The sequence below is a fragment of the Calidris pugnax genome, unplaced genomic scaffold (genome assembly GCF_001431845.1).
Source record: "Calidris pugnax isolate Ruff unplaced genomic scaffold, ASM143184v1 scaffold128, whole genome shotgun sequence".
NCBI lineage: Eukaryota > Metazoa > Chordata > Aves > Charadriiformes > Scolopacidae > Calidris > Calidris pugnax.
Window position 1 is genome coordinate 801,339 of NW_015090851.1, and position 24,584 is coordinate 825,922.

The window sequence follows — 24,584 nt, forward strand, 5'->3', positions numbered from 1 at the left end:
TCAGTGCAAGGAATGCTGTGCCACTTAAAGTTGAGCTTAGAGCCCTTGCTTACACACCAGTACAAGACTCACGGTGCAGTGTGTCCCAGTAAAACGCACAAATTGTGACCCCTGAAATAAAAATTGGGATGTGCGAAGGAAAATAAAGTCCAAAATGACTTAATGGGAATATGGATACTTTAAATAAGAATGATTTGTGCATTGTTCCATGCAAACACAGCATATACAAATAAGGACATAGATAAGCATAGATAGTACCTATGCACATATATGTATGTATATGTGTACCTTTCAACTTTTGAAGTAAACTGCTTCATTTGATAAATTACATGTTTGCTTTACTCCGCTGCTAGTACTGGAACTTATGCTATTAGGGCAATTTTCAGTGATTGCATTAAGCAAAGAATATTACTGCAGAGAGCTAATTGCTAGTTGTCAAAGTCAGTAGAAAAAATGTTGTCAGGAAATAGCAATATTTATTTTAATGAATTAACACTTTTCATGTGTATCGCTGTATATGGTATTTACACTATAAAATGCTATATGCGATACATCAAAAAGATGTTTAAAACATCAAAAACAAAAACAAAAGTCCTGCACTTAAAGAGGAACATAAAATTTCCTGCTGGGGATGTGGAACATGGAATGCCATCTGTATTATATGGCACTGAGAAAACTGATTATGTTTGGACCTCTATTTCATAGCAGATGGGTTCATTAAATTTAATAGCCTCCAGAGCCTTTAGAAACAGTGTTAAAAACATGTGGAACATGCTGAGACACTTCACTTCTCGCCCCACAGTCATTATAACTCTGGCACAGACTATAAATATTACAGTACTTTATTTCCATTGAAACAGATTACTATTATAATTATTTTTCCTAGTGTACATTTACATGAGAAATGCAGAATGCAAATTGTACTTTTTCAGACTGTGAGATATGCAGTTGATTTTTTTAAATGCATTTTACAGTTCTTTGCACTTGGAGACTTTGTTTATCTTCTTCCTGAGACATCAGCATGCAGCTGTAATGCCACAGCAAAGCTAGGTCTTAAGCAGTTCTGCTCCCAGTGTGGTGCAAGTAAGACAAGCATTATGTTAAACGATAGAAGGGAAATCAGAGCAGTGTTACATCTTGGTTTTAGCTATATGTTAATTCTCTTTTCTAGTATTTTATATGACAGGGCAACTACAGTTTGACCTTGGTCTCTATTCATCTTTCATCACTGGAGCACTGAAAGGTTAAATACCTAATTTAAAATCAGAGTAGTTCCTGCAGAAACATTGCTTTAAATAGTAAGAACTCATCTCTTTTTGGAATATTTTCAGAATTTGATAGGTAAAGGAATATTTTAGTGCTGTTTACCTTTTGATTTTAAATGATGTTTCAAATGAGAACAGGAAAGTTTTACCATGTTTAAGTGCATTGACATCTGTCTAACATTCTTCCACCTCTTCATTTACATGTTCTGATGTTTAACTAAATTACTTTTTTTAGAAACTGTCATATTTAATCATGATTTTTTTCCAAATAACCATATAAGCTTGTTCTTGTACGATGTAATTCTCAGTAATGTTCTTTTGTTCCCATTTCCTTTCTTACAAAATGCTGTGACAACTCACACTATCTTTTATTGTTTTCTAAGTCACTCTTGTTTTGGTTTTACTGACCATTTTATTGTGGATTTTCCTCTTCTTCATATCACTGACTTCAATTTTGTCACTGACCATTGCTGATATTATCAAGATCTGCAAATTTTAATAAACCACTCAAGTCCTGCTATGGTAGATGATGTATGATGACAGGATTAAATAACAATAGCTTCCCCCATATAGCTTACATTCAAAGTAATAAGTAAGAATTGCCAGTTGCTTAGAAAGGGCAGAGGGTGTGAGGACACAGCAAGACAGTATAGGTCAATGCAGTAAGCAATTATCAGTCTGTGAGATCTCGAGGATGAAGGGCAGTGTGTGAAAACACGCACAAATGCATATTCAAGTCTTTCAAATTGGAGTGTCCACTTCTTCAGAGCTCCCACACAAGTGTTCCTTGTCCAGGTCTTAAGAATCATGGAGTTTTTGCTTACGTTTGGTTAAACTGAATTTCATGGAAGCATTCAGGCAATCCATTATTTACAGCTGTAATGGTGTTTCAAAGCGGTTACATTCACGAAACACCTTCTGTGATTAAATTTTGGAAATCAGAAAATTCAGTAAGGTTTGAATGTTAAAGGAACACATTTTGCTGTTTTGAGAGCTGTGAAGTGTAATGATATTATGTTGGGACTTTGTTGTGAATTGTTAGGCTTTTCTTTGCTGTGTTTGTTCTAGACGTGGTGTGTCTTGTGACATGATTGCTTTGCACCAAATTACAGTTTCTTCTTACATTAAAACTGATTGGATGTATGTGAAAAAGTATCCATAGAATTCCACATGTCTGTAGATTTGGCCTGCTGGGTGTTCTCCCACTAGTTACTGTGTACAAATTACAGAGAATTGCTCTGCTGTTGAATTTGACTAACAGGCATATTCATGTCAAAAGGGTATTGGTCTCATTTGCAGACACCTGCACACTAGAGATAGAGCAGCTTGGGACCTTTTCCAGCTGCAGTCTGCCAATGACATACAGTGCCTTTAGGTGAGGGGACAGAAAATGCTTTTCATTTTCAGCTTGTTTCACAGGTAATTTTCTGGTTTTGTTGTGACACAGAAATAAAATCAAAAGTTAAGTCACTAACTAGAGGGAGAATTTGTTTTTAGATCTCTATATGCTATGGTGAATCCAACGTTTAGAATAAATATGTCTATTCGTAGTGAAAATAACTGAAGACATTCATAGCTGGTAACTGTCTGGCTTTGATCTTATTGCCTCCATTCTGAGTGAAATTGAGTTAATGATAAGGAAATTGTAGCTATTTTGTCAGATATATTACCTTTTTCTGCCTGTTTTGGTCGTTAGTTTTCACGTAACAGATTTATTTAGGGTAAATGATAATGTAGGAAAGCAATGAATTTAGTATAATCCCATCCTTTGATCTCATATATGTCATTCTTTGACTTCCTGGAGGAAAGAGGGCAGTGAAGATGAAATATACTTTATCTGCACTGCTGGAGTAAAAATAAGAAAGAACTTATTAAATTATTGTTGCCATTCCAGCTTTGCTGCGGTGGCAGAATTCAGTGTAAAAATGAAAAGAAGAAGAGAGAATAAAAGGAAATTATCTTCTCTTTTGTCTATTGTTCTGCAGATGTTGAAGTTGTTAGTTATTTATAGCTCTCCTTTTTGTATAATCATGAGATTGTACATACAGCTCAGTCATACACACAATACAGTATGCACATTAAACTTACTGTTTATCACAGTCATTATGACTGATATTTTTTTCAAAGTTAGTGTTTTCTGGAGGAAATTATTCAGAAATGCACTTTATTCTACAAGGAATAATAAGATGTTTCCTGCTGATCTTGCTGCTTGACAGCAAGGCATTTGACCTTTGTCCACACCATTGTATTTTGTATTGTATTCCCTTAGTGATTATTTGAAAGATGATCTAACTGGTTAGCAAATGCATGATCTTCAGGAACATCAGTTTCAGCAAGAGAAAGCTTAGAACACTTGTAAGTGTTTTGATTTTGTCTGGAACTCATAAAAGCCATTTTACCTGCACTATCAGATTTTTTGGGATGAAAATCTAATCACCCTAAATATTAGTTGACATTGCCTAGTTCTAGGTAAACCATTAAAATCCCTCACAACTCTATACTAAGTGTTGACACAAGGAGCCTACAGGGCCATTCCATTTAAGGTTGTCTTTTACAGAAGCTTTTTTTTTTATTATCTTTATTTTTTTATGATAGTGTTTATTTAGTGGCACATAAATACTACAAGGAAATACACATTAGAAACAATATACTAATACCAAGAAACAATACAACTTACAGAGCTTTTTAATGTCTTTTTGTTCTGTTGCAGCCAATGACCTCTGTGTAATAATGAAGGCCTCAGTTTTCAATATTGTTAGGTTTATTCCAGAAAACTGTCCTAAAAAAAAAAGAAAGAGTAAACTGCCTAAGCCAGCTAAGTCAGCCATATGCTTGCATTCCATATGGGTTACATTTGTTGATTATTCTTCTTCTTTAATTTACTCTGCAGTAAATCTGTAGTATCTCCATTTGTGTACCTGGAGTTGTACTGATGTAAAACAGAGGACAGATTCGTTGTATTAAATCTCAGTTTAAGGGGGTTGGATTATACTTCTGTTGACTGGTGGAACAATTCTCACATTTTCTTTCTTGGATTAAAGCCTTATAGCCTCAAAAATTCAGGAGTTACAGTGAAGAGCAAGTTGTCTTTAAAGGAAAGAAAAGTTTAATTTTTATTCCCTCCTCACCTTGTCCCTCTTGTGTTCCTGTTCAGTTTATGAAAATGGAGATACAGTGAAAGCTGATTTTGCAATACTCTTGTTTTTTATGTTCACAAAATTTTTACTGTGTAGCCAACCACACGATAATGGAATTTATCACATTTTAGGTCTTAGCATGCCTAAAAATGACCTTAATATCTGCAAGCAGTTCTAGCTCTGACATAGCGGAAGGAATTTTGAGACCTTTTCTTGTGAGTTGTTATAGTGAAGGAGTGGTAAAATTTTCTTGACCTGCTGGATAATGCAATAAGGGGAAAAGAGCAGAAGGTGATAAAGAAATTTGCCTCAGGCCAAAACCATTCCTACATTTCGCAAGCATTTTATTAAATAATGAGAAACTGCATATTTGAAATTGAATTGCAATTCAACTGCGATTTGAAACTTGGATCATCTAGAAACGCTCTCAAATTCATGATCTTTCAACAAGGCAGAATCTTAGATATTGGCCATCAGGTCAAATGGCTTTTAGGAAGCTTTGAACTTTCAAGTAGTGCAGAGTAACAACAGAAAGCTTCTTCCAAAAATAAAAAAGCAAGAGAAATGTAGCTTTTTCTACAGAGTAAGTGAATCTTTATAGAGCCTGATGAATTCAGCTCGCAGTGTGAAGAGTCCATAAAATGCTCCTTGGCTTTTTTAATAAAGTGTAGCTATAAAATCTCACTGTAAAACTGGAATGGTGAGATACGTTAGCTACATACTTATCCGAAGAGTATGAAGACAGAACCTGTTCCTCAAAACAGAGCTAATGAACAAGAAGCAGGATTGAATATGCCATTTTATCATTTATAATGGCAGCACTAGCCATATCTAAGGTACCAACCTACCCACAAACTGATATAAAAATATTACAGAAAAGAAAAATAATATATTGTTAGATTAGTTTATCCAACTAAGAGATTTCACAATGTTAAGTGATGGAGATTTTTTCTAAGCTTTTTTAAACTATTCTTTGTTTTATCATATATTTTAAAAATAATGCTTGTAACAATTAGAGACTTAACCCTGCCTTCTGATACTGTACATCTCTGTTAGCTAATCAAATCAGTAGCTTTGCTTATGCATGTGAACCTGAAACACACGTTTCTAATTTGGAGACACACGATGGTCACCTTGCTACTAGAGCATAATATTTTAGCATATTGGTAACTTATTTCCAAAGTACACATTGGACATTTGATTCTCAAATGTTTACGCGAAGCCTGCACATATATCTTTCATGGAGATTTGTTTTCTGGATTTAAGGAATATGCCTCCTTCCTTCACAAAGCAAAACACAACATTTATACTAAATATCTGAGCTCAGTTCCTGGGTTTCTGACTGTAGCTTTTATGCAGTATTTTTGCACGCAATTTGTTCCTTCTGTTTGTTTATGCTTCATCTGAGCTTTTGGGAGTGTGCCTTAATATGGATGCGTCAATGTTTTCCTTTTCAGAGGCAAATTGATAAACAAAAGAAAAGGTGATTCCCTTTGAAAAACCGTTTGAAGCTTTTCATGTAGTAGTTGTGCTACCTTTCCTGCTGCCTTTCCTGCTGCTTTCTTGTGCCATTGATCTTTTGTCGTATTTGTGGATTTCTTATTCTCAGTAAAGGAAATTGTCCTAACACCGTTGTGCCTTCTTTCTTCCTTTAAAATGCATCCCCTTTTGTTTATTATCTCAAATAATCTTAGGAATGTATGGTATCTATCTCATTATGCCCTCCAGCATCCTGCTCCTTTCAGAGCAGTTCTGATCCATTGGTTACTGTCATAATCTTTAAAGTATTTTGTGCTACCTAAATTCAAATTTTTTTCAAGAATATTGCTCATTCAAAACCCCACTGAACTAATTGAAAGATTCTCATTGACTCTAACGGGTGTTGGGTACGCCGCTTGTTTGGTTTTGCTTTGAGGCCAGTTTGGATTTTATTGTGGGAGAAAGCTCCTAAGAGGTTTTATGATTAAGAAATTATTTTTTATTTCTAGGACTGTTAAGGAATTTTCCTTTTTTCCAAATGTGAAAGGACATTTATGTGTAAATGAATATGTGCACCTATCTTCTGAGGGTGATTCTTTTTTTCCCTCCTTCTCTTCCTCCCTTCCCTCTCTCCCTCTCCTGGGTAATTCAGAATAAGTTTTTACAGTGTAAAGACTTTGCTGTTGTTTTTTAATTTGAAATACAAGTACGATTTATTTTTTTTTCTAGCTCTTGTTTTACTACAATGCAGATACTAGAACTATTTCTCTGGGAAGGATTCTCACGCTATTAGCTATCACCTTCCTTACAGTCTTTCTGAATGTCTCATTTATAAATAATTAGCATTAGCAATAATTAAAATGACACTATCTGTTCTTATAGAAGTGGCACAACTGCTAATAAATGCTGAAGAGTATGTGCTATAAGGAGAAAGAGTCTAACTGTATAATTTGATGCCATTTCACATGGATGGGAATCAGAATCTTACAAGTTTGTTGGATGTCATATTATGTGCAATGATGTTCAGTATTAGAAATTTCTTTTCCCTTTGATATGACTAAGAACAAGGCTGATAAAAATGCTTGTTGTCTAGAATTCAGGTGTATTGATTTCAGTTCTCTTGTACATGTAGACAAAATTGACATTGTATTATTGTTTTACACAATGGGAAGCTTCTTCAGTGCTCTTAAAGTTGGATGGTACATGGTTAACGGGAGTGTGGTGTGAGGTGGTTGTTGGGTTTTTTTACCAGACTTGAGAGGTATGATCAGAAGCTCTTTCTCAGTTTCTGCCTTAGTTCACTTCTGCACCCTGTTCTGGCTTCTGTGGTTATTCTCTTTCCAACAATTTTTCATCTTTTGAATAAAAATGTATTTGATCTAAATTGTGAGCTTTCTAAACTGTTTGTGGTGCTTTAGCAAATCAACTAATGCTAAAAGCAAGCACAGTAAAAGAAGTTGCATAGTGTTTTAATTATTTTCAGGTTAACTCTGTCTTCAGTGTGAAGTATTCATATCAATGAAATTTAACATCATGTCTGGACACATCTGTATGTTTTGTCAGTAGCAACAGAAGTTAGAAAAATACTTTGAAACAATTTACATTGCTTCACTTCTGTACTGGTAATATAAAGAAACAGACTGATCAAGCACTAACATTAATTAAAGCAAAACAACACAAAGCCGAAACCTAATATTTCACTAACATTTCAATAAACTATATTAATGGGAATATGGGAATCATCACCAGTCATATCATTTAAGTTGCATTACAATTTCAGATTTTATAATAATATGTCTTTAAGCAGTTTGGAGTTTCTGATAATTTCAGGGCCAGGAATGTTTAGGGACCTGTGCCTCTAGATCTAGGAAATAGTTCTGATGCTCTGCTCAGACATGGAAATATTTTGAGTGCTGTATGAATTTAAAAAAACCTACTAATAAGTCATTCACTGCCAGAATAACTATGCAGTCCAGCAGTTCCTAACCAGTAAAATACAGGCACTAGGTTTAAATAAGCATAGGAAATCATCCTGAAGGATGTCTCCTTGCTGCTGGTGCTCGTCTGTTTCTCTCTTAGAGTCAATTGTAGAGCTCATGTTTAGTGATATTACAGAAGACGTTAATTAGCTTTAGACCCGTTGTGTGTTTGTAACTCAGAATATTTGCGACAAATTTCTACAAGTTCCAGCTCTCAAGTTGAAGTCAATAAACAGATCCTACATGAGATACAAGCACTATCAAAACCACCAGTTCCTAAAATAAGTATTATCCCACTTCATGCAAGATGAGTCTGTGTGTTCCCCCATAGGAAAAACCAATAGAAAAGTTTCCTGTAAAACTCACTTACAGTCTCACAAACAGCATTAAATTTCTTAATGGTGGAACAAAAATGTCTTATGCATGTGTAATTCTCTTGTTCATGTGGTCCACAGTTGAAGTGCAAGTGAACTAGTTGTCTCCATAACTTGAGGAAGGTCACCCTGAAAACATAAAAATTAATAATCCAAAAACCAAATAGCTGTAGCATTTTGAAAAGACTGTTCATTTATTAGTAGTAATTAGTAGCAATTATTGTGCTACTGTTGATCCCATTTTTAGAAACAGCTATTTTCATTGTTTTGTGTATGAGATAAAAACACTAAATATGCAGAATTTAATGTAATTTATGTCACTTAGTATTACATGATAAATTGTTTTATTTGGAGTTGTCTATATTTAGAAATATATTCCAATTCCATCCATGAATGTTTGTACAGTTTTTGTTTAGGAAGGAAATATCTACTATATAACAGATAAGAGAATAGTTACATCAGTAATTTCTATAGGGAAATCTAAATATAGTAATGTTTATACTTAATATATGTTTGCATATATAAACAGAATTTACCATGGACATCTATCTAACTAACAAGTTTTTCTTCACTGGTGTAATAATGAAAATAGAACTCACTCCCTTTAAATACACATGCACAAGGCCAAAATTTAGTTCATGATTTGTGGAATGTTCTTGGAGTGTCTGATTTCTTAAGTCAGTTCTGCTACTTTGATCTTTAGTCATGTGATTTATTTGTGAAATTAACATAATTCTTTTAAAAAATAATTATTTATGACTAAAGTTTCTAGCCAAACTTTGCATTTAAAGGAATCATTCTGGATAATTTAAATACAATCTTTCCTGTCAATATTTTGTATTCATCAGAAAGACAGAATAATTAATTTATGCAATTAAAAGAATCACTGTCACAGACTCACAAAATAACTGAGTCTGGAAAGGGACCTCCTGTAGATCATCTAGTCCAACCCTGTGCTCAAGCAGGATTAGCTGGATCAAGGTTGGCAAGACTGCGTTCAATTGGGCTTTGAACATCACTACAAACTCTTTGGGCAGCGTGCTCTAGTCTTTAATTTATCACTCTTACAGGAAAAAATGTAAGAATATTCCTACAAATATGGATTTCTTGTCTGTTAACTTCAACACGAAGTTCAGCGAGCAGGTGCAGCCAGATATGACTTAATTAATTAACCATTTTGAAAGTTGAGCATATTTAGATTTTTTTTTGGTGTTAATTATTCTTATTTAAAAAAAAGGTTGCTAGAAAGTGCATTAGAGATTATTGAGTCATTTACATTATTAAACAGTTATGTATTTTAGAAAATGTGTGAAAACTTCAAAGGGCAAAACCATTTTATGGCAAACATGTTTAGTATGTACATGTAATATTTTAGTGTGCTCTGCTATTTCTTGATTCCAGTCTGATACCTTTGTGGCTCCTGTGTTTTCTCTTTTGCATGTTTGACAAGAGTTAACTTTATTTTCTGTCATCTTTTTAAAGAGAGAACTAGAATTGTAGTTTTCATCTATATTTTATGAGTCTTTTCTCCATAGCAACATTTAGGTTTCCTCAGACTGGTGTACTTTGCATGCATCCTCAACTAAAATGCTGTACTGCAAAATATTTGGTAGCACAGTAAAACAATTACGTGAACAAAGAAGGATTTCCTATTGAATCCCTTGAAAAATCAAGTGCACTTTCCTTATGGATATTAGCCCAGTATGCTGCAGGTTAACGTCACTCTTTTAATATTTATACTGAAATCTTAAGATCAGGAACATCCCAGTAGGAGGCTGAATTTTTTTTTCTTCCTCCATGAATGCATATAATTATCTATAATGCCTCTAGTACTTACATGTTTCTAGGAAGTAGAGAATAAGTGCCAAAAGAAAAATTGCCAAAATTGTAGTATTTAAATGTTATAGCTTATAGCAACTAAGTAGATTTTCAAGCAGAAAATTTACATTTTCTGCTAAAAATTGAGAGTTTGACTGTTCTTTCTGTTCTATCCCAAGTTTGGGGCATTTTTGGGAAGAGCTGTGGAAGCCTGCCGAGCAATGTATGGAATGTTTTGCATTTCTTTATACACATAGATTAACCACTATCTACCCTTACATTTATTTATATTATATGATGGCATAAACAGACAACCTGTATTAGAGAGTACCTGGCACGTGTATGCACTAACTATTCTATCCTTTTTTTGTCTCATTCTTTTCTGAGAAGCTTCACTGATATGTGCGAAATCTTCTTCCTTACTGTGATGTTAAGTACAGCACCTACATGCTTTTCACACCTTTCCTTGAAGTGTATTTCCAAAAAGTAAAAGCTTTAATACATACATTCAATGCCAAATCCAGAGGCAGTGTGTGACATGTACCGGATGAGTCTGAACATTGCAAACCAACGTCAATTTAGCTATGCATAGATGTTAAATTTGGTGCAGCCCAAGAAACTATTTACAGAAATGGCTGTATTATCAAAGCTGCATTCATACTTGATCATTATTTACTAGCTTGTTTGTACTTAATTTCTATTGATTTTGATTGTATCTGATTACAGAACAATCAAATCAGTGGGGTTGTTAGCCTTTTTCTGCCATTGAAATGTTTGGCAGAATAGGACTGTAGAAATGAAGTCAGTGAATTTATAATAAGAGTTATTTATTTATTTTTGAATGCTTTAACATAAATACAGTAGAACAATTTTTTGACAAAGATAATTTCATACAATCATTATTAGAAAAACAGAACATGGAAAATTAATTTCATAGTGATGTTTGACTCCTTTGCCTATCTTGGTTTGTTTTGCTAGTTAGTAGTGTCTCTAATTTTTCTTCTTCTGAAAATACCGAACAAGTTTCCACAAAGGGCTCAAAACAATACTAGATTATTTTCAAATGTGGAAAGAATGACACTGTGTGCAATAACAGTATTGAAAAGCCTCCTACAATTATTTATTCTTTGTTACATTGTGTGGCAGGACACCAAGTTGACCTAAATTTAGAGATGGAATTCTCAATATGTCTTACTTAAATCAAGCATACTGTGAACCTCAAGGGGCTTGCAGTCCCTGAAGCATATATTTTTTACAATACAAAATAGAATAATAAAATTGGTTTGGTAAAGAAAATCTGAGTTTTCTGGGAAAGACAGATTGAAAGAAACACCTATTACCCAGATGGTAAACAAGGAGCAAGTAAAACAGACAGATGCCCTATCATGTCTTCTTTAAAGACAATCACCAGAGGGAGGGAGAGAGAGACACTAATGGAAAACAAATAGGAACAGGAGGTACTTTGGCATGGTTGGAGCTGAATAAAGACACCATAGTTTACCACAGGTGCAAGTAGCATAGGAAGGTCTGCAGTGCTTTTTGAGAGCTAGGGGAAGATCACACAGTTTACTGCAAAACTGCCTCTTGGCAGCATATAAAGCAAACCACAGGAATCAGAGGTACCTGCTGGGTTTTACACAGAGACAGGCAGGTTTTAGACTGTACAATAAAGGGTCAGACCGGAGGACTATTACTGTTATTGTTAGGAAGATTATTTGTTTCCTATGGCCTCCCAGAAGGGGTAATGTCAGTTAAACCTCCATAGTTTATTTCAAGGGAATTTGTAGCAATTATTAAACTGAATTGCTGACATATAGAATCTTGTAACAGCCGAGTTTCAAATCAGCAACAGAATGAAGATTTGTCTGGCTGTAACAAAGAGCACTGGCTTTTTCTTAAGGAAAAGACTGCAAACCTGTCTTGAAGCTTAGGTGAAAATTGACAAGAATGCCAGTCCAGGAAAAATGATAATGGAATGTAAATCTCATCTGCTGACCCTATTCTTCTCAATCAAGGCTTTGACTACTATTTCAGAGCAAGGAAATATTCTTGGTTTTGCAAAAGGCTATAAATGGGTTTGACAAACTGAATTCAGCAACAGATAATATGGACTTGTTAACTCCTATTAATGTGCTCTTGAAAATAATCAATTACTTAAACAACAGACTTTTAAAGAAACACATATAGATGATACTTTAATGTGATCATTGCTCGTATTTTGCTATTGTTTTAAGTTGTAGCGTGAAAGAATTTTACTTGCAGCGATTCTCCCTGCAATGATATTTGTTACATTTTATGTTGTGAACACAGAGAAATTGTGGCTAGTTGCTTGTGAATTCAAGATCATGTGACAATTCTCTTTCATGACATATACTAATGTGGATATTAGCTTTTAGCAGAGTGCTATATGTTAGTTATTTTTTCTATTTATTTGAATTCAGAACACGGAAAAAAGGTCAGTCAGGAACTCACTAGAAATCTTGAAGGTCCTTTTGCATTTGGTATTGATTCTCCTCCCTGCTTCTATATTCAGGTGATGCCTGTAAAGGAACAATTTGTATTGGAAAAAGGAATTTTCTGAGAAGGTGGATTTAGCACAAAGCTAAATTGCTGTGTGGTCAATTTTTCTATGAGTATGAAAGTAAGAGGAGAAGAACTTGGAAAAAGGGAAAACTGTATTATGCCTATAATAGTTTATTTTTCTGAGTTCCTCTCTATTACCAACAATGGGTTTTCTTTTTCCTGAAGTGAAAATGGAACCCACTTTTCACCTCTTGATAAAGAAGGTATTTTGTATGTAATAGAGTCTACTGCCTGCTCTGCGTGCCTTTTTTACATGCGTTGTTGCTCACAGTAAATACTGTGCATACAACCAGGTATGGCTAATCTTGTCTAAGAATGTCTGTGTGATATAAATATGCATATATGCATAAACTCTTACTTTTTATTTGCAGATATGTACATGTAATCATAGCTGTGTTTATGGTACAGAAATGTATTGTTCTATGCATACATTATTGTCTATTATGCATATATGAAAATATGTTTGCATAAGCAGTCAATAACTTTCTATTACTATTTTGTTTTTCTTTCCTACTTAAATGTGATAAACTGTTCTTAATGTTAATTTCATTCATAGTAAGTGTAGATTTAGATGTTTTCAAACCAAGAATGGCTGGTTTTAAAACTAAAACTATCTTTATGTTGAATTATATTTGTGTACAGGAAGATGGAACTACTTCACAGTTCAAGTGTGATACCATATCTGATGAGAAAACAGTCCCTGTCTTAGTATCGTGGTATTTAACAAATTGCATGGTGCTTTTGTGATACCTAGTAGAGAAGCTATCAAATAATAAAGTCAATAAGCCCTCAATAAGTTGAAACAATTGGCAATATAAACCTAGTTTCTCTAGTTTCTTTCCTTTGTTTTACATTCCGTTATATTTGTGATTTTATGACTACAACAGCTAAAGTAGCTGTTCAAATTACTTTAATGTATAATGATTGCTTGTTCTGTTTTGTTGTTTTCCAGCTCCCTCAGGCTCAAAAGGTAAAATATTTTAATCAAATCTTAGTCATTCAAAGCAGTCACCAGTCCTTCATGTTTCCATGGTGTTGTGAGTATAGTACAGTGGTGATCAGTGAAACAGGTCGCTGGGCCTCTGGAGTTGAGCAGCAGGAAGGGTAGCTGACATCAAGGCCAGCTATGGTACTTGCTGAGAGCAGCTCTTCAAATATATGAGGTATTTTAAAATGATAGGCATATAGTAGCCTACAACTTTAAAACAACAGGGAAGCTATTTTATCAACAGTTTGAAATAATAGTAAGGATAAAAAACACCCCAACCCACCGCATTACTCCATGTGAAACTTCTCTGGATCATTTTGTCTCTATTGTAGAGACTGCGGAACCCATGATATAGCTGATACCCTTTCACTGCTTACCACTGTATCTATCAACACACCTTTGAATACATCCAACATTTGACTTCTCTAATAGGTTGCATACAGTTTTCATGTAACACGCTCTTGCCTTTAAATAATTTCTGCATCGATATGGTATGTTACCCGAGTCACTACTGCACATCATGATAGCACAGTGATTGTGGCAAACTCGAAGAATTGCTTGATGCCTGTTGCATCATCCTTGTATATTTCACAAATATAATTAAAGCTTCCAGAAAGTCTAGATGCTGATTTGTGGTGAAAAATATTAAAATGAAAAGATGAACGGAATATACTGGGAAATAGCAATACTGACTCATCCAAGTCAAACTTATTGTGCTAGGTAAAGAGTCTTTAATAAGAAATGTCATAACAATTAATCAGTTTAAGATCACTGTTATTAACAGTCTTGGATCGTGATCAAAGTTCAGTTTTTAATGAAAACTATAGGTTAGGTGATCTTCAATGAATAGCTTTTGCAGAATGGTGAGGGCATTCGTGGAACTCAAAACTTTGAAATGGTTAATTAATGGATCTCCTCTGCTTTAAGTTTAAAAAGCAAGAAATATGAGCATGGGAGCTTTCGTTTTTATGATGCTATGTATATTTGAAATTTCCATGCTCATGGAGCTCAGCAAATTCTATTTCAAATCTGCAGGTAATGTGCTACTTGTTCATATGTCCATAGTTTCCTCTTGTCTTTTGATAGTTGCAGAGCTTGCCAAATATGACATGATAACAAAAATTGTTGCTTTTATTTTTCTTCTGGAAATAGATGGTTTGAAGAAATCTTTTGTTTACAGCTTCCTGGAAAAGTAGGAGGACTAAAAGACTGTCTAGATTGAGTAACTTTGGCTTTTTCATGTTCATGTGCTTGTCTAAAAGTTTATACCAAATGCTTCCCTTAACAGTGTGCAGAAAGATGAGACAGAGCAAGGTTATAATATGATGGTGCAGAAAGATATAAACAGTCAGGCTGTTACGAGATCGTGTCATGTGGTGCTGTATTATATGTTCTGAGGTCCACAATTCTGAGCTATTAACTAATATTCTGCTACAAATTACTCAAGTTTGAGGTTACTGAAAAAGCACACAGTTTTCATGGAAGGTCAAAAAATTTTCACTCTGTTTATCCCTTGAGCAAACTAATGCAGAACTAAAGCCACATATTTTCATTATGTATGCATAATGTCTACTGGACTATATGCTACTTTCATGCAGAGAAAGAGGAGCAGGGTAGGAAGGAAGGAATGGGAATGGGATGGGGAGAGAGGACAAATACAAGAAGCCACAAGGGCTTTTGATGGCTTCAGGTAAGAAATAAGGCTTTTCATAATCATGGCCTAATAGCTTATGAACAAAACAAGAGAATCCCTTGCTATCTGCAAGGTGAAGGGAAGCAGCACAGGGCTGATGCATGCCTTTATGAATGACTTAGTCATTAGTGTACATGTTTTGCCATATGGTGTCTGAACTTGTACTGTATTTTTGTTGGAATATATGTATCATCTTGCAAATGTTTTCTCTATAAACATTTCAAACAGTCATGTCTCTCTAAACATGTTCACTTTAATCTTTGAGTGATCTGAAAGAAAAATGTGGCATTCCAAGTTTACCTTTACTATTTTATATCTGTTATAAATACTTGGTCATCTTGCTGAAATGTGTTATGCCTTTTATGTGAAGCACTTTGGCTACAGTCTTCTCAGTGTTTAGTCAATTTCCTGTGGTGATTAGCTGTTGATTTTCAAGACCTGTAGGTTCTCAACTCTCTGTGGCAGTTAAATAACAATTAAAGCCTGTTACTGTTATCCGATCTGCTCTAAATCAAATTGTTGCAGATTCAGAATAGGAGTGCAGGTGAAACGAAGTATGAGGAGTTTAGGGTGGATGTCTGTTGCACCATGATGTTTGTCTTGAAAAGATCTTTGTGATATAGCCTATACTTGAAATAGAAAATACCACAAAACCGAAAAAGCCCCACCATAATTTCAGGTGATCAAGATGCTGGTTTATTATGGTTATGTAGCTTTCAGAAGAAACTATGTCGAGGAAGATCCAATGTATCCAAAAGAAAGAGCCACTATCCAAACAAATGGAAGAAATTAATGTGAAATTTGTATGTCCTTTATGTTGCTTTTCTGGACACTTCTAGGTAACCACCCCTGCAGGGCTGTGAAAATAGTAATAAACAAAGAAATAACTCAAATTTACTGATTTTCAGATTTTTTTTTGGTTTGGCTTCCAAAATGACCTTCATCTTTGAAGCACTTTTGAAAACCAGCTTTTGTATTCATAGACGAGAAAAAGCTATTCTTCCTTAATAGCTCAAAAAGGTGTTTTGCTTTCTAATAGGAAAGCTTTACTTGCAGCTTTCTTGAGCGAACACAGCAGGATTCAAAATCTGTTGTCCTACTCCTGCTGTGATGTTTTGTTCTACTTAGCTTGTGTAAAGAAGGTAGAAGTGAATAAATTAGGCACACAAATCAGCAGCAGGTAGTTGTGTTTATGAACATTTAGGAAAGTTCATTTTAATGGTTCGCTCATGAATGGAATCATATTTCCTCCATATAGAAATGTTTTTATGATATTTGCTGCCCAAAAGTTCCTGACAGCTTTCTTCTCTCTTTCTGTGTTATCCCTTAACTTCTGTAAGTAGTGCTTTGCCCTCCTTTTATCTTAATGCTATCATCTTTCAGCCATTTGGAAGCATCATTTATCATTCCCTGCATCATTTACCTTCTTATACTTTGAAGTGTTGAATTAACTGTCACTGGGAATAGAAAATGGAAAATTTGCAAAGCCACTATTTCATTGAAGTGCATGACTAGTGATTTTAGCATTTTTATAAAATTATAGATGATAAATTGAATCTAATGAAGTACAAAATAATCATGAAGTAAACATTTTGACCCTGATTTAGCATTCCTTTGAATCCTTTTTCTGATGATGAGAGGCTATTGTTTTTCACTTTTATAACGTATATGAAGTTGAACAATGCATTCATAAAACTGCATTAAACTTTTCGCATACATGTTAATTGCAATCTTACATTTAGTTTCCAAATTTCTTTCTCACACTCCTCAATAAGGAAGCTGACTTTTAATAACATTTTTGAGTCAGCTGTTTGCAAGCTCTGAATAACTATTTTACAATATGAGGGTTTTTTTGTGTTTCATTTCTGTGTGGTAAACACAGAAATGTCTCTCTAATTTAATACATTCACACAGGTTCTTATATTGTCCTGGGCCATGATTTGAATCTAACCCCAAATAATAGCTGTTCTTTTTTCATGTAGTCTATATAAAACAAAATTAAATGGTCAAATTCCAGTTCTCTGATACTTCCAGTCTGCGTCATGACTCTATTCAGCACATAAAAGCACAGTACTCACAGGAGAGGACAACACCTCCTGAAGCAAGCCAATGTGGATTGGGGAAAGAAGGAAAGGAGGTGGCTTGTGAAGGTGGCAGGGTTATAACAAGGTACTGAAGACAAAACAAAAGCTTCAGCATGAACCTCATGCTTAAAATACATCCCTACAGAACTGCTGTCTGCAACAACATTGTGGCAACCACTTTCAATGCTGGTGCCTTGTCAGAGGATTTGTGGTGTTCCCATGCCCCAGTTTCACCTGACTTTCAGTCCCTCTGAATATAGCAATATTTCTCCCCTAATTTTATTTTTTTTTTTTTTTTTTTCAAGGCTGTATAGGCTGTGCCAGCAGACCTTCTCTTTGACCTATTTCCTCCTGGAAGCCCATTACATCATATTTCTTTCTAGGTCTACAGACCAAGCGTTCCTATGTCAGCATAGCTGCACAGCACTGCTCAGACAATTAATCCAGTGCCTCTATTTAGCCCTATCATATCTCCTGGCCTTGCTTCAATTTTTGATTCAGAATGCTAGCAACAATTTGAAGCTCTGTCTTGTAGATAAAGTGGCCTGTGGACCTTTTCTGCATTTCAACCTGTTGGTAATTTATTTAAGTATTGTGGAAATCAAAGCTCCTGTTGTGGGGTTTAGAAGTTTCATGTGAGGAGTAAGTGGATGCTGGTTTATTTTTTGTTTCTGGAGGTTTATTTGAGGTTGTTCTGAGGAGGATAACACTGTACATCAAAGAGTTAAGGGGAAAATTGTAGCAGTTATATCTATTTCTAAAATAGAGAAGTTTTTGTCCAATTATAAAACTATTACTGCTGGGCATTACAGGTTGTGACTTTCTCAGAGAGTAAGTTCTGTTTTTTTATTCTGAACAGCCAAGAGTCATTTAGCCTGGGAATGCATTTTTCCTGATTCTTGAGATGGTTTTTAAAGGTTTGTTACTGTTTGCTAAGCATTTTATCAAACTGAGTGACCATGGCCCTTGTATAGATTCCCGCCTAAAACTGTTGCCACTAGGTCTTTTCAGTAGAATAACTTTCTGGGGCAAACCACTAAAGCTCTCCCTTTCATTCATCATTTTAGACTGTGGATGATAACTTACAAAATCCTGAGATCTAGTTGAAAAGTCTGTGTTTTTCTTTGGAGGTCTAAATTTAGTTTTTCTTGCCAATGTCATGCAAAGTAACCTGGCAATTCTTATACAAAACATAGTGGTGCAAGTTGGAGAAACTACAAAAACTTACTTTTCTGCAATACTATTAGATGAACATGTTGCAAAATTAATATTCCATAGCATAAGTCATCCAAACTTCAAATGAACCGAACCCAAGTATTGAAATACATGTATTTTTACTCTACCATTGTAATCCCATGTTTTAGAGAGTCATAGGAATAATAACACTTAAACTACTTGTGTTTATGTGGGGATATCTTTCTAGACTTGAACTTATAAGAAACATCTGAGAGGCTGTACAATTCAGTAGTCTCCCATAAGCATATATGCCCATATGCATGAATCCACGCACATTTAATATTTCCCTGAACCGACTTCCCATGAATTCTTATTGCACCAATTTAACATTTTTGTAGGTTCATTATCCAGTCAAGCACTGTCAAATCACTGACATTTCATAAGCTCTTTGAGACTGAAGTTGCCTTATATTTTTCTTCTAATGGTGGTTCTGCTTAAATGGTGGCAGAGTTCTGCTTAAATATTCCCAGAATCACCTGATGGAAGAGGTCTATTAGTTTTACTCATGATATAAAAGACATGGAAATACCTTCTGCTGCCTTATTTCCTTTCCTAAGAAGGAAAGAAAATGAATTGATGACGGTCTTGAGTGGAAGCCAAGCTCAGGAGGAGATTAAATTGAGGCTTGTTTTGTTGCTTTTGGTTTATTAATAAACCCTAGAGGGAATTATGTTATTGTGAGTTCATATTCTTAGCAGAAGATGAAATTTGTAGTGTATTCAAATGCAGAACTAAATCGAAATTAACAGCTCAGCCGAAAGGTAGAAAATGGAAGAATGTTTGAAATGGCTGGTGGAACAACAGCTGCTGCAGTATGAAAACTTAATTGTACTGAAAAAGAGGTGCTCATTCAGCATAGGGAGGAGTCCTTTTTCTGGTTTTCAGAGGAGAAACTTGAATGTGAAAAAGCACCTTACTGCAAAGGAGTTGTGCCTGTGTGTACATGGGTTCAGGGGTTCCACTGGGTAGTGTGCCTTTGCCACGAGAAGGACTGTAATGAGCCTTCACGTTGCTTTCACAGTACTGTGGAGAATTTATTCAGGATCAAAGCACTTGGTGTAGACAGCACAAGCTCCTCAGGTCTCGTATGTTGTTGGGGATTTCTAGACACACGCACTGGTCCTATCCTGTCTGAGGAAATGGCAGAACAATACTGATCAATAGATTAGTCTGGTAGAATAGTGGAGACTGCAGAGGTTTGAGAGAACTGAATTTAGAGAGGAAGCACAGACTGATTGTGTTTATGAAGGAAGATGCCTTTGTATATGAATTGGCATAGACAGTCTGTGTTTCCTCTCATGAAGGTATCTTCCTGATTCATTAAGGGAGATGCTGATTACAGGACTCATCAACTGCAGTCCTTAATCAAAATGAATCAGCTGGAGAACTTAATTGCCTTTTCTTTTTTTTTTTTGGTTTTGTTCCCCACCCCCAAACAGTGACGACTGTATTCTATGGGGCAGCCTATTTCCCCTTATTACATTCCATGCTCGCAAATTAAAACATTCCAATATCTGGATGGATAAAGAGTTTATTGAATAAAATGTCTTTGCAGGATTCCTGTGATGAGATAAGCTCAGGGTTTTGTTTTGAAATGCGTAAGGCTCATGTAAACACGCTAATTTGGCTTTTGGAAAAAGCAAGAACTTCCTATTCTATGGGGAATAAATATCTAACAGAGTAAGGAAATTCTGAAAGGACAGGCCCTTAGTGCCGTACTGCATATAATCAGAGTTCTGTATTGTTTAGCATGAAGATGACTTACTCTGCAAGAGTGGAGAGTTGCTGATGTTGACTGATGTTCAGATGGTTCGCATTTGTAAAAGTACTGATCTAAATAAATATAGGAAAATATAAATTAATATTTGTTTTATAAATATAAATAATACAGGCCTGACCTCATTTGCCTTTTTTAAGAAGTTACTCTCTAAGAAAGTGACATATTTATGACAATGACAATGTCATAATTGACAATGCCTGGAGCATTGCTCTGGAATTCTTATCTTTTGTTTGTGTTAGTTTCCTTCTGTTTCCAGTAATCCAAAACCAAGAATTTGAAGAAACTGGAATTCAAATCCACTTCTAAAACCTGGAAGTACTTTCTTCAAAAATCACAAGGGACCTTAACAAGCTTGGCTGTACAGACAAGATTAGTTAGTGCACAGAGAGCATCACTGGCTTAAAACTGTTAAACTGTTCTTCAGTGATTACTTTGTAGTTATATTTTGCCAATATTTTTAAAAAGCCAACAACAATTAATAGCTCTCTAGAGTTTTCAGAGGCCTAATGAAATTAAATGCCCAAGCCCTGGCAGAGGCAGGTAGTACTGTTTTTGTACTATTTTTGTACTATTCCAATAATTTTGATTTGGTCCTATCTTATACTCTGCAGAATGTTATGCTGAATCTGGGAAGCGTTTAGGTGAATTTGAATGCTGTTTCTTATATTTAATTTTATAGCAAAACTAGAAAATGTTTTGAAAGGCACTTCAAAGCACATACATTTTCCTGAGTTCACATCTGTTGGTAGCCTCAAGTGCTGGACCTTTCCAGTGGAATTCTTTTTTTCCTGGAGGGTTGAGGATGATGCAGCTTTTGTTTCCTTACCTTTTTCTTTATATTATGTAACTACTTGAAGGAAATAAAACCACAGTAATTGAAATGCTGCTAAATAGGTAAGAGAGAGGACTTCAATGTCAGAGCCTATGTGTGTTAACTGATATGGTGCCCCAGGTAAAGAATAAGCTTAGACACTTACTCAGGTTATAAAGTTTGAAGAAATAGAAAGGAGCTCAATTTGCTAAAGAGACTTTATTGCACTGAAAAAAAAACATTATAGAAGTAGAGGGGAAGAGAAGCAACAAAGGGTTTTCTTTGAGAACAGAACAAGAATTTGAAACAGAGACTTGGAGGAATGGAAAGTGATGAGTAGTTCTCTCTATATATATTTTTTGGTTCAAATTAATCCTTATTTGTGAAGACAGTTGATCTGCCAGCAACGTTTTTTAAAGCAGAAGCCATATACGTAACAAACATAATATTGAGTGAATATATTTTTGTAAAACCTTTCTCTTTGTTTCCCATGAATCCTGCTAACTCTCAGAATAGCAGGGGTCAGTAAGGATGAACCAAGTAAACCTAGCATGTAGCTTTAAACAATTTTGAATAATCAGACTGTGGGGTATTATTGTGCCACATAAAGCATACCTTTGTAAAAATGACAGTAATTACTAGTATTTGTTGTTCATGTTAGGTATTCCTAAGAGACTGGAAGGACAGCCTATTTAAAGATTGAGATTAAATTCACGGTGCTTCATGTTTTAGACATTCCCAAGGGCCTTTCACTGTATGTAACTTGTAGCCGTCCATCTGGTGATGTTATTGCATTATAGTAAGATAAGTATAATTTTCTGTATTTGCTAATAACACTAAAACACCCCTGATTCTATGTGTAACCAAGTTATGTGTTGCTTGCTCAGGAGCATGTATTTTGTTCTTATTAAAAAAAACCCAATGCAACACATAATCATTCTTCAAGATGTTTCCTGTAAGAAATGTTTGACTACAGTATTTTCTTTTTTATATGCCTACATAATTATTTTCTGAGCCTGAGTGATGTCCAGTTGATGAGTTTGGGAATCATAAGGATTGTCTGTATTTTGTTTTTGGGGAAAACAAACAATAATAGAGTAACCAATGAGTTTATTACTAATTATACAATAATCTGAATTTTTAAATTTAGTACAGTCATTCAGACACTTCATCATTATATATTAATTTTGTTTTTCTGAATTTGTGATATTTAACATTTTTCGTTAACTTCTAATTAAGCATTGCTGATGATTTTAAAAAAATCCTAACCAGTCCTGAGGATATCAGTGGTACATTTGTTCTGAATGTAACTAATGTAAGCTGAAGTTTGATCAGTGGTTAGAGAGCATATTACAGTTTTTTTTTTTTCCTCAGAATCACTAAATTTTTCAAAAACCTGCATGAGCTGTTACAGAGTTCTGCTATTATATAAGAAATTGTCAGACTTGCAAAGCAACAATGCAAAATACCTAGTTCATGGCTTCCTTTGCAATTTATTAATGGACTCTAGCATTAATTGTCTTAGCAGAAATACCCAGTGGCTAGCATTCTACTATTTCAAAGTATTTCTGCCAAAATGTCATTGCCCAGGGAGTAAAGCTGTGGTCCTCCTTAGCAGATAATTCCTCACAATCTAACGATTTTTTTGAAGCAAATACTGCAGCTTGAGTTGGTGACTCAGTGAAATGTCATAAATGCGAGTCATCTATCAGCCAGTTATTTGCTGACTCCACTTATGGAAGGGGCTGACAACCTCTTCATCTGCCAAACAAACAAACAGGCTGGACTACAAGGTTGCACTTCTATAGAAATGGTTGCGGCAGCCAACCCTTGGTGATACTTGTAGATACCATAATTATAGGGCAATCATTCTCTGCACACTTCCATAGCTAGTTTTGGGAGTTAATGACTTGTTTTCTCAGAATTTACCAGGAATTCCGCACTGTTTTTTTTATCCATTAAAAGAATTTCAAACACCCTAAAACTTTACTGCCAGTCCCTTGGTTGGGATCCTATCCAATAAATTGTTTCTAGTAGTGTCTTGAGAGTGAGTGGACTCGTAAAATAATACTGTACTGATACTTGACAAATACATAATGCCAGAGAATAACAACCCTGGGCAATCAAATAAAATCTCGAAATGCTCCAAGATGTCACCCCATAATCAGCAGAATGCTTTTTCACTTCCTGGTGTACATGTGTTTGGGACTATTGACTGTCGTACCACAGAAAGCTCCTCTCCATACAAATCACGTCAGTGTGCTTGACTGTATTACTCTGGCCAAGGAGAGTAAATTCTTACACTAGTTCAGCCACATTTGACCTTCAAGTGCAACCTCTGAACTTCCAGTGTTTTGCTGAGTTGTTTTTGTTTAGATGTGGGGTTTTTTGGTGGTTGATTTATTTAATAATTTACCATTGCTTAATAGATCAAGGATTATATCAGGGCTGGAAATATCTCTCTTTATTTAAAAGGAAAACAAACTAAAAAAAGGAAACATGATCATATGTTGGTTCCACCTCACATCCCTATTGATTCCTTATCAGATGTAAACCTTCTTTATCTTAAACTTCATTTCCGTTCCTGTCTGATGTCTACAAACATTCCTCCTCACCATGAGATAGTGCCATACTTCAGGAAATATACTTGTTTGGGAAACTGAAACCCCCCTGAAGCAGTCTGGAAGCTTCAAGACATGTAATGTTCTAGATTTTATTTGTCTGATTTGTTAACGTGAAACATGCTTCATAAAATGTCTAGGTCATAATATATGACTTGTGTTCTGAAAATTTGGGAGTTGGCAGCTGCTGCTTCACTGATAACAAAAGCTTTGTTAACAAAAAATCAAAATTGCAGCAATTCGCAAAAAAAAAATGTATTGGAGATACTGCCTGAATACAGAAAATATGATAATGATGTAGGGGTAGTAGGAGAATGTCAGAGTTGCAATGGGGCATGACTGTCACCTACAGTATTTCTCTGGAAGATTGTCTTTTTTGCCTTGGCTGTTTGGCTAAACACCGATGCAACAAAGCAGACTCTAACTGTGTTCTACGAAATCTCCAGTTCTGATTATAATTGGCTGTGTCATGCTTTTAAGTATTAGGTAAGCCTCTTCAACTTTAAACATCTTCCCAAATTATAGGGGCAGAAAGAGTTTAACAGTAACTCTCAACTTCCTGCTTGAATTATCTTTCATATACAGATGGTGAAGATCTTCAGGCACACAGAGCAGTGCTTGTCTTGAGCATCGGTTAGCCTTTTCCTTCTGGCAAAGATGTGGTCTGGCCAGAGGGCATGAAGAGAAGATAGTCTGAGCAATGTCACTCTCCTGTGGCCAGTGATAAGCATTCTAC

General features: G+C 35.2%; 1 protein-coding gene across 5 annotated transcripts in view; it reads left to right on the forward strand.

The window, feature by feature from the left end:
* The window catches only part of CACNA2D3 (calcium channel, voltage-dependent, alpha 2/delta subunit 3), a 476,829-nt gene that overhangs the window by 331,486 nt on the left and 120,759 nt on the right, over nucleotides 1-24,584 (forward strand). For 4 of the 5 annotated variants that reach the window (XR_001412184.1, XM_014943248.1, XM_014943246.1 and 1 more), the window contains exon 14: nucleotides 13,588-13,605. The exons of the other annotated variant lie outside the window; for it this stretch is intronic. Coding sequence is in view for 3 of the 4 variants with exons in the window: in XM_014943248.1 (XP_014798734.1) it covers nucleotides 13,588-13,605 (18 nt within the window). In the remaining variant the exon portion in view is untranslated. The remainder of the gene's footprint in view (nucleotides 1-13,587; nucleotides 13,606-24,584) is intronic. 5 annotated transcript variants of the gene reach the window in all.